General features: G+C 35.2%; 1 protein-coding gene across 1 annotated transcript in view; it reads left to right on the top strand.

The window, feature by feature from the left end:
• Positions 1-14,835, top strand: part of LRPPRC (leucine rich pentatricopeptide repeat containing) — a 107,466-nt gene that overhangs the window by 20,743 nt on the left and 71,888 nt on the right. The window contains exons 6-13 of the mRNA XM_041754653.1: positions 33-119; positions 1,210-1,336; positions 1,693-1,837; positions 2,127-2,272; positions 2,516-2,621; positions 2,704-2,811; positions 10,315-10,433; positions 11,892-11,985. Coding sequence (XP_041610587.1) covers positions 33-119; positions 1,210-1,336; positions 1,693-1,837; positions 2,127-2,272; positions 2,516-2,621; positions 2,704-2,811; positions 10,315-10,433; positions 11,892-11,985 — 932 coding nt within the window. The remainder of the gene's footprint in view (positions 1-32; positions 120-1,209; positions 1,337-1,692; positions 1,838-2,126; positions 2,273-2,515; positions 2,622-2,703; positions 2,812-10,314; positions 10,434-11,891; positions 11,986-14,835) is intronic.

Raw genomic sequence — 14,835 nt, 5'->3', positions numbered from 1 at the left:
TTCTAAGAAGTGTATTCATTTCTCTTTTTCAGCAAGATTCTTGGATTTATGAAAACTAAGGATCTGCCAGTCACGGAGGCAGTTTTCAGCGCTCTTGTTACAGGGCATGCGAGAGCAGGGTAATGTTCAACCTAAGATTTTATTCTCAAGCAAGGTTTAAATTAAAATAATTGTAGGGGCCCCTGGGTGGCTCAGTCTGTTAAGCGTCTTCCTTTGGTTCAGGTCGTGATTTCAGTGTCCTGGAATTGAGCCTCGCATTGGGCGCTCTCCTCCACAGGGAGCCTGCTTCTCTCTCTTCCTCTCCTGCCTGCAGCTCTGCCTGCTTGTGCTCTCTCTCTGTCAAATAAACAAAATCTTAAGGAAAAAAAAAGAAAATAATTGTACAAGATTCTGAAACCATTTTTATCCCCTCAAAAATTTTGAATATAAAAAAAAATATAAAAAAATTTTTGAATATGTGAGGTAGAAGAACATGCAACTTTTATTTTTTATTTAATATTATTTTTTTAACATGCAACTTTTAAATAACTTAAATGTATCTGTTTTGTAAAACTTGTATTTGAAAATTTTCTATTTTAAAAGATAGGCCTGATCCAAAGCCCCTGACTTTCTAAAGTATTTTAATTGCTTTCTTCATGCCTGTGGAAAGCAGTTTCATTTTTGAAGAATAATTTCCTAAACATTATTCTTTCCGTAAAAGGTAAATTTGAGTCATAGCATACTTGACAAAAGAGGACACGTTAATTTAAGGTCTACATGATTATTATGCAATTTGGTTTCTCTTTTGGAAAAGTTGCCTGTCAAAATTTGAGATGTTTATTCTTATTGTTACTTCAGAGACTGATAACCATTTTGAAATGTACTTGCTGTTTTCTGATTTTCTTTGCTAATTGGTCTAAACGGTTCATAAGAATTTTTAATTTTAATAAGAATAGGGTAATACATTTATTTATTTATTTTTAAAGATTCTATTTATTCATGAGAGACAGAGAGGCGGAGACATAGGCAGAGGGAGAAACAGTCTCCCTGCAGGGAGCCCGATGTAGGACTTGATCTCAGGACCCCAGGATCACGACCTGAGCCAAAGACAGATGCTTAACCACTGAGCCACCCAGGTGCCCCCTCGGGTAATACATTTTAGATTGAATGATAATACTACATTTGGCAGTATTATAGTAATCTGTTCTCTTTTCTTTGAATAACTTCTAGAGATATAGAGAATGCAGAAAATATTCTCACAGTGATGAAAGAGGCTGGAATTGAGCCTGGTCCAGACACATACCTAGCATTATTGAATGCATATGCTGAAAAAGGTGACATTGACCATGTTAAGCAGGTATGACTTATGTCATGTAAATAAAAGTACTTTAAAATCATTTATATAAAAAGTAAAAGTCATTTGTGTAAGCCTGCATTCCATTTTCTATGAAACAAAAAAGTGTATTTTAATTCTGTTTTTAAAGGTATTTCTTGTAGACTCTAGTATTGAAGGAGGATTTTTATAGTTTGGTACCTTGGTGTTGATGTAAATTATTGCTGAAATATAATATTTTCTGTCTTAGAAAAGAAGTCCTAAACCTTTAGATAGTGTATGTTCCTAATCTTTAAAATCTTAGTATTTTAATTTATTTGGCTTTAATTTAAAAATGCTGGTTTCTAACTTGTTCTCCTAATTTCTGGAACTGCTTGCAGACTCTGCAGAAGGTGGAGAAGTCTGATCTTTACCTTATGGACCGTGATTTATTGCAAATTATTTTTAGTTTCAGTAAAGCTGGGTATTCTCAATATGTCCCAGAAATTTTGGAAAAAATTACATACGAAAGAAGATATATTCCAGGTAGTTTTAAAAAATTTATTTTCATGATTTCTCTAAAAATCTGAATTAGTATTCTCTAACAATAGGGGATTGTGGTACATGAATATAAGACTCTTAATAAGTCAGCTTAATAAGCTAAATAGCTTGAGTTAATGAACACATGGGAACATTTTGATTTGGAAATGTTTCACTGTTATTTAGGCAGATATATCCTTTTGGTATTTGCAGTTCATAAGTTTGACTTTCATAGTGGTTTGCAGTGTAAAAATATTCAATTCAGTAACAAAAAATGCCTTTGTTCTCTTCCCAGATGCGATGAATCTCATTTTGCTTTTAGTCACTGAAAAATTGGAAGATACCGCATTTCAAATATTATTAGCTTGTGCTGCATCAAGGGAAGACCATATGAGTGACTTTGGCGGTTTCTTTTTACGACACTGTGTGACCATGAATACGGTATTCTGTCTGTTTTTACTTTGTAGGCAGTGTAATAGGCAGTGAAATAAGAGTTTATTAAATGTAAGAACATATGAGATGAGACCAATTAAAAGCATGATGAAAACTTTGTTTCTGTGTCTAAGTTTATCTGGTAGAAAGAAGATGAGAGGTTCAAATTTTTCATCCCAGAAGTGGTAGAACGTTTGCAGAAGTCAAATGGTAGGATATTTGCGGATCCACTGATGTGTCTTTTTTCCCTAGCCTGCAGAGAAGCTGAAAGACTACTGCAAGAAGTTAAAGGAGTCGCAGATGCACACATCTCCTTTGCAGATCACACTCCAGTGCGCTTTAGTGGCCAATAAGACTGGTACTATATTCTCATCATTAAAACTGACATAAGTAAGTTTTGCTGAGGTAGCTGTGTAATGTTTTAATGGTATCTCTTTCAGATTTGGCAAAAGCTCTGATGAAGGCTCTGAAGGAAGAAGGTTTTCCTGTCAGAACTCATTATTTCTGGCCATTGCTGGCTGGACATCAGAAGGAGAAAAATGTTCAAGGTTAGATTTTGCCTTTTACAGATTTGTAATGGTTCAGAGATCCGGAATAAGTTTCTACACATATCTAGTTGAATTCTTAGGGAAGGTAAACTTTTTTCTGGGTAGTAGATCTTCTGAGAAAATAGAATTGACTTAAATCATAGTGAAGAATTGGGTAAGTCTTTATAAAAACATAGTGGATTTCTTTCATCTTAATTTCATTTCTGACTTCATCTCTGATCTTGATATTCAAACTTGAGGGTGTAGTTTTAAGTGGTTCATTATTTTTTTTAAGTTTTTCCAAAACCTCTTTAGTTCTTGATTTTGCATATACTATTTGAGATTAGTTTGTCTAGCCTTATTCAAGAAAAAGTTCTACATAATCGAGCCATTTTCTTTGTGGACCAGTCTCCTTAACTGAGCCAAGTTACATAATAAGAAAGGAAAACTTATTGTAAAATGAGTGCTCATGACCTGACAGCCTGCTGATTGAAGGACAGAAATGTTCAATCTTCCAGGTTCTTAAGTACGTTTAAGCATTTAGCATACTTTTCCCTTGTACACATGGGATGCCTATAGGATATGAATAAGAATTGAACAAATATTAAATTTTAGAGTACAGTATCTAATTCTTTGGTTTGCATTATTGGTAATTCAGAAAGAGTAGTCTCATAAAAAGATGCTTTTAACAGAAGTACTTCCCCCTTGGGGAAACAAAAAATGGTCTTTTTCATTTTATCTCACAGTATAATGTGCTTTAGAATGAGATGCAGAGTTGTTAGTATGACATTGGGTGACAAACAAAATGCACAAACAACAAAAAAAGTGCTTTTAGCAGACTTTCATATTGCAATTTTATTTTAAATATATAGTCGTCTTCTGGTCTAAAGGAAATAGTGAAACAAGTATTCCCTAATTGTTTCTGGCTATAAAAGTCTCAAAATCCTTTTTAGAAAAATCTTTGTGAAAACAATATGCTAGTTGATTAACTCTTTGCATATCCTCCTGTTCTGAAAGCTCCAAGAAGTAACCTTTAACCCAGTATTTTTGAACCAGAGAAAGTTTACATCATTCCATGGAAATCTTTGGGCATATTAGTGTTGTCCATCTCTACACAGATAAGAAAATACTTTGGAAAATACCCCCATTGAATATTTGTTCATCAGGAAAATTTGCTTTTTTCAATCTTATGGTTGTATCCAGACTTGAATTGCTTACAACATTTTAACAACTTAGTAAACATAAAAGAATTCAGGTAATTTCTTTTTATAGTTATAGCTCAAACTAGTAGAAAAGTGGGCTTTATGTTGAATCCATCCTTTCTTGGAATCTTATAATTTAGATTTCAGAGGTGCTTTGTTGAAAGCTCACTTTATATTAATGAAACAACTGAGAGCAGGAGAGAGATTCAGTGACAGACCTTATGTTCCACACCTAGCTGTCAGTTATGCTGGGATTAAAACTGAGGATTTCTGTTCTATTTTCAATTCTCTTTTTAAATACCATAGTACCTCAACATTAGACATTTGTAAGTGTTATGCTGTATTTAAATATTATAAAAAGTCTTAACTATTAAAAGTTAGATGCCAGTTTTTGCATCAAGGACATTTTAAAAAATGGTATCAAGTTTTTTAATCAGTGAAGGTTTTATCTAGAAAAATACAAAAGCTGAGAAAGGTAACTTGAAAGTACATGATAGTGTCAGTTGTGTTGCAGTTTTTAAAAACTAGTTTCTCCTTTGCAGGAGGTCCAGAGATACAGTAAAGTATGTATTCTACAATTTTCCTTCATGTAAAAACAAAATGACTCTACGTATTCTATATGGTTTCTTTAGGGTAAGGTAAGAAGGTCACGTTTTTATTAGTGCAATGACCTTGTTCTTTGTCCAGGAGAAGTCCTATATAAACTGGTAGAACAGAAGAAAATAATGGCTGCAGTGATGGAGTATGTAGAGGAGTGTTTTGTTTGTTTGTTTGTTTTTTAAGATTTTATTTATTCATGAGAGTCACACAGAGAGACAGAGACAGAGAGAGGCAGAGACACAGGCAGAGGGAGAAGCAGGCTCCATGCAGGGAGCCTGACATGGGACTCGATCCCGGGTCTCCAGGATTACGCCCTGGGCTGAAGGCAGTGCTAAACCGCTGAGCCACCTGGGCTGCCCCAGGAGTGTTTCTTAAGGACTAGATAAAACCCTTCAGGAAACCAGAGACAGGTATTTAGAGGTCAGATCAAACTGAACCAAGAGTTTTCAACAACACTGTGATCATATTATTACTGAATTCTAGAATTATTCCGGCTGCTAGTTCAGCCATCACCAACCCCTAAGAAAGTTCTCAGAATGACTTCTTCATGGCTCATCTTAATAGTATTTTTCTCTGTGGCACAAATGGAAAAGTCACCACTTAGAATGTTAGCCGATTGACTTACATGAGGAAATAACCCATAATGATTGAAGATCTGCATCCCTGGATATATTTAGAAAACATAAAAATCAGAGGTATGGAAGGGGTAAAATATAGAAGGAAGGGCCAATATGAAAGCCTAAGTGCCAGTTAAGTGGTTGAATAGAGAATACTTTCAAAAACCAAGAAATTGCTTCTAATAGAATGAGTGCCCTGGGTAGAGTCTAAAATGATGTGGAATAAAAAGTCATAGTTGGTAAAAGTGGTTCAGGTAAACCATTTATCTTTCCCAAAAGTTTGAATTACTTCAGTTCTTAGAAAACTTTGAATGGAGACTTTCCTTTAGACTCATAAACTTTGTCATGACTGTCTGAAATATTTTTTTTTTGAAATATTTTTATTAGATTGCCTAGTCTTAGTTTAGGTTTTGTAAGTTCATAGAGGTTTGGGATCTTTGTTTATATCTGTTAATATATGATTATCTTAGTCTTTTTATTTTAAAAAGAAATATGGATTGTATTTTTTAGGGGGAGGTAAGTAAGTATGTGAGATCAGTAACACTTTCTCCTTATTGATAAGTGTTTCTGTCTTCCCATCATTCAGTCAGTTATTGAAGTGAATATCTTTGTATGCTCCTTCAGAATGCCTTGAGGGAGTGACTGAACTTACCCTATCAGAAGGTATAGATCCAGCTTTTCTTTTCTTTTCTTCTTTTTTTTTTTAATGACATTTTTCATTTATATGACACAGAGAGAGCACAAGCAGAGAGAGTGGGAGAGGGTGAAGCAGGCTCCCCACTGAGCAGGGAGCCTGATGCAGGACTCGATCCCAAGACCCTGGGATCATGACCTGAGCCAAAGGTAGATAGATGCCCAACCAACTGAGCCACCCAGGTGCCCCCTCAGGTTTTCTTAAACCAACTTATGTTCAGTTAGAAAAATATGTAAGTTAAAAATGCTGGCAACACAGGTCATTTAAATGAGCAGAATGCTCTCTTCCCCTAATACACATGATTGGAAAAATGATGAATTAAGAGAATAAAATGTATTTGAAGCATAAATATTGGAGTGAAGTTTTGTACAGAAATAAGGATCCTGTATTTACAAATAACTTTTTGGCCTATTTTCAGACAACAGAAAATCAAATATATAGTTACCTTACTGTACTACATTTATTCTATGTGTCATCTAAAGAAATTTAAAAAATTATTAGGGTATTTTAAGACAGCTAAAATATTAAATAGTTATTGTTACTGCTAACATATATTGAGTACTTTTAGGGTTTCACACGTTTTTCTCCTTTAAATGATGACCCTAAAAGCCAAGTAGAGAGCTTTATTTTCATCATTCTTACATTATGGACAGGGACTACTAAAACTCAGTTTTTGGTGGCAGAACAAGTACTTGGTCCCAGGTTCTTTTGATTCCAGGAAAAACTGTAGGTTTTTGCATTTTTGTTGTGTTACAAGGCACCTATGAGATTTGGTTTTTTTATTCAAGATATGTCTTTGATCTTGTAGTACTCACACATTTTAACACTTTTGTTGGGATCCCTGGGTGGCGTAGCAGTTTGGCGCCTGCCTTTGGTCCAGGACGTGATCCTGGAGACCCAGGATCGAATCCCACGTCGGGCCCCGGTGCATGGAGCCTGCTTCTCCCTCTGCCTGTGTCTCTGCCTCTCTCTCTCTCTTGTGTGATTATCATAAATAAATGAAAGAAAAAAAATTAAAAAAAAAAAAACTTTTGTTAAAAATGAAGATTGACTTTTTTTTTTTTTTTAAAGATTTTATTTATTTGTGCATGAGAAACGGGGGAGGGCAGAGACACGCAGAGGGAGAAGCAGGCTCCATGCATGGAGTCTGACATGGGACTCGATCCTGGGTCTCCAGGATCACGCCCTGGGGTGAAGGCAGCGCTAAACCACTGAGCCACCCAGGCTGCCCAATTATTTGACTTCTAAAGACATTTCCAGCTTTGTTTACGTAGAGGAGTAAACCACCCTAGAAGACTGAGTTGAAAATCTTAAGTTGACCCCTGAACAACAAAGGTTGAATTGCACAGGTCTCCTTATTCATAGATTTGATTTTTTTATGAATATAGTACTATAAATGTATTTTCTCTTTTTTAAATGATTCTCTTAATAACATTTTTCTGTAGCTTACTTTATTTTAAGAATATAGCATATAATATACAGAATATATGCAAATTGGCTGTATATGTTATTGATAAGGCTTCTGGTTAACAGTAGGCTATTAGTAGTTAGGTTTTTAGGGAATAGTATGAAGTTATATGCAGATTATCAATTGCTCTGGGAATAGTATGAAGTTATATGCAGATTATCAATTGCTCAACACTAAGCCCTGTGTTGTTCAAGAGTCCACTGTTGATATTAATCAAAACTAAGGTGATACTAGGATTCTTATTCAGTATGTCCTGTTTTTCCTATTGTCCTCAATCTTCCTCTAGGCCTAGGCCTGAAGAATTTCTCCCACATCTTTAGGTAATATTTATAATTCTTGGTACTTTGTTTCTGTCCATTCACTAGGCCTTATAGGTCAGAAAATTATTCCATTCATTGAGTGCCTTGACACATTGACTTGCTGAATCTAACACGGATGGTAGTTAGGAAGGATTAAGCCAAGTGTTATTTGATAAAGTGTCTAGAAGACACAGTTCCTGGCATATAGCTATTTTTAATGTGTAATTTGAGAAATGATGGCTCAGAAAGGTGAAGTTACTTGTTCAGATCTATACAGCCATTAAGTGCCAGAACAAGATTGAAAACTAGGTCTCTTTAAACTTTGAGCTTGTTTTTGTTTTATCATTTCACCGAGAATCTTATCAGAAGTATAGCTATTTATTTATTTTTATTTTTTAAGGATTTTATCTCTTTATTAGAAAGAACACAAGCAGGGGAAGCTGCAGGCAGAGGGAGCGGGAGAGGCTGGTTCCTGGTTAAGCAGGGAGCCCCATGCAGGACTCTGTCTCAGGACCCTGGGATCAGGACCTGAGCTGAAGGCTGATGCTTAACTGGCTGAGCCACCCAGATGCCCCCATAGCTAATTTACTTTAAACCATGGTCATGAAAGCAGTCATTACTGGTAAGGAAGAACATTAAGAACGTTAGATTAGCACAAGTCTGTTATGAGTAATTGAAAAGCAATTAGCTATATACCTTCCTCCCAAGTGCTTTAGTAATCTTTGCATATAAAGAGGAGCAAAGTGTGATTCGCTGTCTTTTATAATAGTTATCAATGTTACTAGTAGTAATTCCTAGTGAATTGTTAGAGGAATACTACTAAATTTTGCTTTCAAGTATTGGTAGGCTTGTTGTGTGCTCTGTGGACCAACTACATGCATTTTCTCCTAAATTTGTAACTAAGCATTTGCTTTGTCTTTTAAGGTTTTTTTTTTTTCCAGTATTATGTTTATACTGTAAAAAATATATTTAAACATCTAAGAATTTGAAGATCCATTAGGTGGTTTTAAATATAACAAACTGGGGATCCCTGGGTGGCGCAGTGGTTTAGCGCCTGCCTTTGGCCCAGGGCGCGATCCTGGAGACCCGGGATCGAATCCCACATCAGGCTCCCGGTGCATGGAGCCTGCTTCTCCCTCTGCCTGTGTCTCTGCCTCTCTCTCTCTCTCTCACTGTGTGCCTATCATAAATAAATAAAAATTAAAAAAAAAAAATTAAAAAAAAAAATATAACAAACTGTTTAACCTGAATAATAATCTGAATTTTATCTAAAAGAAATGTGCAGGTATTTAATGTAGTCACAGTTGCCTGTGTATTTCTGTATTCAGCAGGAATTTACAATCAAGTATTTGTACTTGAGAATATTACATAAAAATTTTATTGAAATGTAACTTTTCTGTAGAGGATGTGTTAGGGTAAAACTAGGGGCTTCTTTTTTTTTAATATTTTTAAAAACTTTTTTATTTACTTATGATAGTCACAGAGAGAGAGAGAGAGGCAGAGACATAGGCAGAGGGAGAAGCAGGCTCCATGCACCGGGAGCCCGACGTGGGATTCGATCCCGGGTCTCCAGGATTGCACCCTGGGCCAAAGGCAGGCGCCAAACCGCTGTGCCACCCAGGGATCCCAAACTAGGGGCTTCTACGGATAGTTTTTTTTTTTAAGTTTTACTAGAGAGAAGCACAAATGGGAGGAGGGACAGAGAGAGAGGGAGAAGCAGACTCACCACTGAGCAGGGAACCCCATGTGGGGCTAGGATTGTGACCTGAGCCAAAGAGACCCTTAACTCACTTAGCCACCCAGGCTCCCCTAGGGGAAGTTTTAATGTGAAAGTAATGAAACTAAGGAAATGAGTTTTAAAGAAAAGTCGTCTTATTAAACTGTGGCCTCTGTCAAATTGGGTGACACCTGAGTAGTTTGATAATTTTCTAAATTAATTGCTCTGATAAAAAGAAATCAGTTTGCACTATTTGAACCTAACTATAGCTTTGGAAAACATGAAATGATCTTTTAAGAAGTTAATAAAAGATCTTTTTTTGAGTGGAAGAAAGAAGCAACAAACACTTTAGTAGATTTTCAGTTTTAATTATAATGAGATAACAATTTTCTTAGAATCAGTTGTTCCTTGTCTATTTTTATTCCTGTAACTATGAAATCAGATGTTAATAACAATTAGGGGATTTTTTATATAAGTGTTTAAGAATACTTTTGTCTTTGACAGATCCCCTCTCACCCCCCTCCGCTCTTCCCTTCTCTCTGCAGTGTTTGTTCTGGTCCAATTTCATTGTGTCGATCTATCACTGCTTTGTAATAGCAGTGATGTTTTATGACCTCTGTTCATTTGGGTGCCAGAGGTATTAGGCATGTTGCTCAATTGTTTTAAATTTTCTTACCATTTCTAGAATATTTCCTTAGCACTTTCTACTGAATTAACAGAGAGATGAAGAAAGGAGGAATTAATTTCTTTTTTCATTTATCATCTTATTTCTCAGTTCTGTTGCTTTTCTGCTTTCTCTTTTTAGATAAACAAAATGAGTAGTTTTTCCTACATTATGATTCAGAAAGTAAATGAACTGAACTTTCAGATCTTTTGTTAATTTATTCCAAGTATCTCATCTGTGTGCTTCTAAATTTAATATTATAGGTATAATTGAAGTTCTCAAAGCAATGCATGAAATAGGAGTAAGTCCTGATCAGGAGACATATATAAATTACGTGTTTCCATCCTTCAGTAATGCGAAGTCAGCTCGTGCTGTTTTGCAGGTGAGTACAAGAAGGTGTGGTTTTAATTTCATAATTAAAGACATTTCTTTCCTCCCTAATTGTTTAGTGATAACCAAAAAAAAAAAAAAAGTCATTAAGCAGAGTACTAAAAATGTCATTGTACAATTTTCTAAAGCTTTGTAAAAATATTGGTTAGTGTAAAGTAAGTATCATGGTTAAACTTAAAAAACTTGGAAAGGCAAAGCAATAATTTTCTTGTGTCAGACAGTAGGCAAATATCAGGAAAAAAATGTAAATAAAACAATAGATGCTCCTTAATCTATTGTAACTGCAGTTTTCATTTTTTGACTATTTTCATTTGTATATGAATTTTCATAATATCCTCTTTAGTATGCTTACTTAAAAAAAAAAAATCTTTTGTTTGACTCCAGCATTATTTTCCTACCTAGCACTTCCTATTCCCATCAGAATGGGAATCATTTATGAAGGGGCATAGAAAGAAATTGACTTAGAGTGCATTGGATCAGCAAGGGTTGCACTTTCACTTTCACAACAAAGTGCTATACAATTAGGAACAACATGGCAGAGCACCAAACACTTTTAATAAGAAATACTTTGTTCAAAAGATCTGTTTCCTACATAGTTATTCACATAATGCCTAGGTTTTTCTAATATTTCTGGAGTGTTTTTTTCTTTCATTGAAATAATTACATAATTACAATCCTCTTAAAGGCAGAGTTTATGTCCTGAGTGTCTTTACTTCTCTTCCCTGAGTACTTAAGAGTATTTTGAGCCTGTACTATACATACTTTACTGTTAAAAATATATTTAAACAAAAGTAATTTTCCTATATATTCTTCTCCACAACCTACCTACTTTTTTCACTTGGCATTTTCTATTACACATGTAATTCTACCAATTATTTTTTTATGGTTGCATGCTGTTTTATTGTATGGATACACCATTATTTATTTTTGGTTATTGCTTATTCTTGATTGGGTGGTTTTAAATGTGCTATTATACAGTGATTCAGTAAATGTATTGGAGCTGAATTTTGGCTCAGATACTTCAGTTCTTAAACAAGTGATGATGTTGGGACATGTGACTAGCCATTTGGAGTTAAGTAAATTAAACTTGATCTTTACCTTACCATATGTCCCAAAGTATCATTTTAGATCAGTGTGTTGAATTTTTATTTTGTTATGAATGAGAGAACTGTCCTAGTGCCTTCAGTAGTAAACTCTTCCTAGAAGGAAGGCTTTCTACGGGTAACTGATTATCTGAATTTGAAGATAAGCATTTAATTTGGAATGTTGGAACTCCATCTCATAGCTTTTGCAAAAGTTCTGTTAGTTCACATATTCTAAAAAATGATTTTTTTAAAGGAAGGATTATCCAAGACTGTGGTGCTATAAAAAATGGGAAAATGGGAAATTTGAATGGCATATCAAAATATTTTTAGCTAGAGTGTGTTATTGAAATATGCTTTATCCCTAGGAAAATGGATGTCTGCCTGAAAGTACTGTATTTTCACAAGCTGAATTGAGAAGTGAAGCAGTTAACGGGAACTTAGCCTATATTTTATCGTTTTGTAAGTATGAAACATTAGCAGTAAACTTGACAGGTATTGATTTCAGTTATTACTAAGGGCATGTAGGGTAGTTGGTGCCCTCGATAGCTACCTTAGAGAAGGTCAAGGTATCTTTATATGTTTTTTATGTATTTTGCTTAAGTCAGACTGATAAGACTGTTTATGATTTGAACTTGTGGATAATTTGGAAATAATTTTAAAATTAAAAGGAGCTTGGAGATAACATGGTGGTAGATTTGTACTAGAAGACTTGAGTTCTGTTTATAATTAAACTGCTAATTATGGGACTTGGAACAGGTCTTTCTGTTTCAATTTCATGAAATGGGGATAGTGTTTCTTAGCTAGCTTGTAGGAGTCGGTGTGAAAAAAAAATCATTTGAGATACTGTTTCTGAAAGTGTTTTCTAAACTAATGCCTACTATAGCTATTGTTAAATGAAGCCCATCACTTCTAGACCTCATTAACCAAAACATAGCAGATGTTTATTAAATGCGTATAAATGCTATGATGCTTTACAGTATGCATCACATGTCAATAAAATTACCTACACTGATAGATGAAGAAAGGCACAGAGAGGTTAAGTGATTTGGTCAAAGTTAGTGATTGAGCCAGAACCAAGATATTCTGATTTTAACCTTATTGTTTCACCCTGTTACAATGTGCTAATAAGACCTTGCTTAAAGTCTTCATTTTTGAACATGTCTGTGACATTACCTGTTTTTCTAATCTTGTGAAAAGGATACCATTAAAAACTAAAACACACAAACATCAGTTTCTAGACCCCTAAAATGTTAGAAGTTAAGCTGGGATTGATGTATATTCAAATTGTATAGATGGAAGCATTGTAAAAACCATATTATTGGCATTTAAAATTTTTTTTTAAAGATTTTATTTATTTGTCAGAGAGAGGAAAGAGCACAAGTAGGCAGAGTGGCAAGGAGAAGGAGAAGGAGACTCCTCACTGAGCTAGGAGCCTGATGCGGGGCGCGATCCCAGGATCTTGGGATCATGACCTGAGCCGAAGGCAAATGCTTAACCGACTGAACCACCAGGTGCCCCTATTATTGGTATTTAAAGTAGTTCATCTTAGTATTATAAGAAAAAGGCAAGTGTTCAGTATGAAAAATGGTGACTGTTATTTAAGTTAAAGGTTGGGTATTGGGCAGCCTGGGTGGCTCAGCGGTTTAGCGCTGCCTTCAGCCCAGGGCCTGATCCTGGGGATCCAGGATTGAGTCCCATGTGGGGATCCGGGATTGAGTCCCATGTTGGGCGCCCTGCATGGACCCTGCTTCTCCCTCTGCCTGTGTTTGTGCCTCTCTATCTCTGTGTCTTTCATGAATAAATAAATAAAATCTTAAAAAAAAAAAAAAAAACAAACGTTGGGTATTAATGCCGGCTGCTGAGGGTATTGATTTTTGCCTTCCACTCAGTATAATATATAGATTTGCCTTACTGACAGGATGAAAACAGGAGCATTAGCAGAAGAATCTGGGTACACAAGGTGCATACCTGAGAGCTGCCTTTTCCCTTTATCATATCATCCGTTCCACTGCCTTGTCAGCCTTGATTTTTCAGACTTGTTTGTTGCTACGGAAACTGAATGGCTTTTTTCAGCAGCTTTCATCTTGCTGAGATGTTTCTGGTCACCTTTTTAAGGAATAAAAACTTGACAGTATTCTGTAAAATACTAATTTGAGTAGTATAAAAATAACTTTTTAAAAGGTTGTTTATGAAATTTGAAAAAAATTCCAGGAACTTTAGGAATAAAGAGTATTTTAGCCACTCCTATCAGTGCCCTCCCCTCCTGCTTTGATTTACAGGTCTTTGAAGAGCAGTTCTCTAATGGCTGTAGTCAATGTAGAGAGATCCTAGGTAGTCACTTTTGGTTACTACATTACAGGGAATGGCAGGTAGTAGAGAAGAGTACTGGCTTATCTTGATTCAGTTTGGTAGTAGTAGGAAACATTTTCCTATTTGAGTTTGTAGGCATGGAAAATTAATTGGATCAAGCAGTATTAAAGGTTGCTGAAAGATATGTAGTTATGTCTACTTTAAAATGCCTTGAGTGAATGCTGGTCATTTAAAAAATGATTTTTAGATTTTCAAGTGCTGCGTAAAACTATTGAGAAACACTCTGTATTCAAGGATATAACGCTTGATCTAAAACAGTTCTCCTTAGGTGTGCGAGTTGAATTTTTATTCATATTTAGGAGAAATGGGCAAATGCTCTTAGAATCTTCCATGGTTTTTTCCATAAGTTTTTTTTTTAAGTTAACCATGTATGTCTTAATCTTTTCTAAACTGTACTAATTCTGTTTTCAGAATTTACGTATACTGTGAGCTCCTCTCTAATTCTGTCCATCTTGGATCATTTAATAGTCACATTACATGTAAAAAGATTGAATCCATTACTTATAACATGGTACCATTTTAATGCAATGACAGGGAAAAATAAATTCAGGAGATGCCTACTTTGATTTTTGCCCTTCCTCGTTGTGGTAAGAATTAAGTGAAGAATCAGGCCTGTGTGTTAAGGCAAATCAGGCTTAGTGTCAGCATTGAAACATACAATGTTGTATTTTGTTAAATGGCAAAATGAATAGTAGAGCAAACAAATACTTTAAAAATGAAGAGTGAATTTGAATCAATTATACCACAGAGGTAAAGACTTATTTTATTATGGCTTTAAGTTGTCACTCTCATATGAATGAGGTCATTGATCATAGTAGAAAATGGAATGACAAAGTGTGAACGTTCAGCAGAACCCACTGCTGCTATGAGGAAACATCTTTTTTCCTTTAAAGGACAGAAGTGCTATAGGGTTACAATATCTTCCTTCATAGTGCTACA

This window comes from Vulpes lagopus, chromosome 5, assembly GCF_018345385.1.
Source record: "Vulpes lagopus strain Blue_001 chromosome 5, ASM1834538v1, whole genome shotgun sequence".
In the NCBI taxonomy this organism is placed as follows: Eukaryota; Metazoa; Chordata; class Mammalia; order Carnivora; family Canidae; genus Vulpes; species Vulpes lagopus.
Note: the sequence above shows the minus strand (reverse complement) of the source record. Positions and strands in the feature narration are given on the sequence as shown.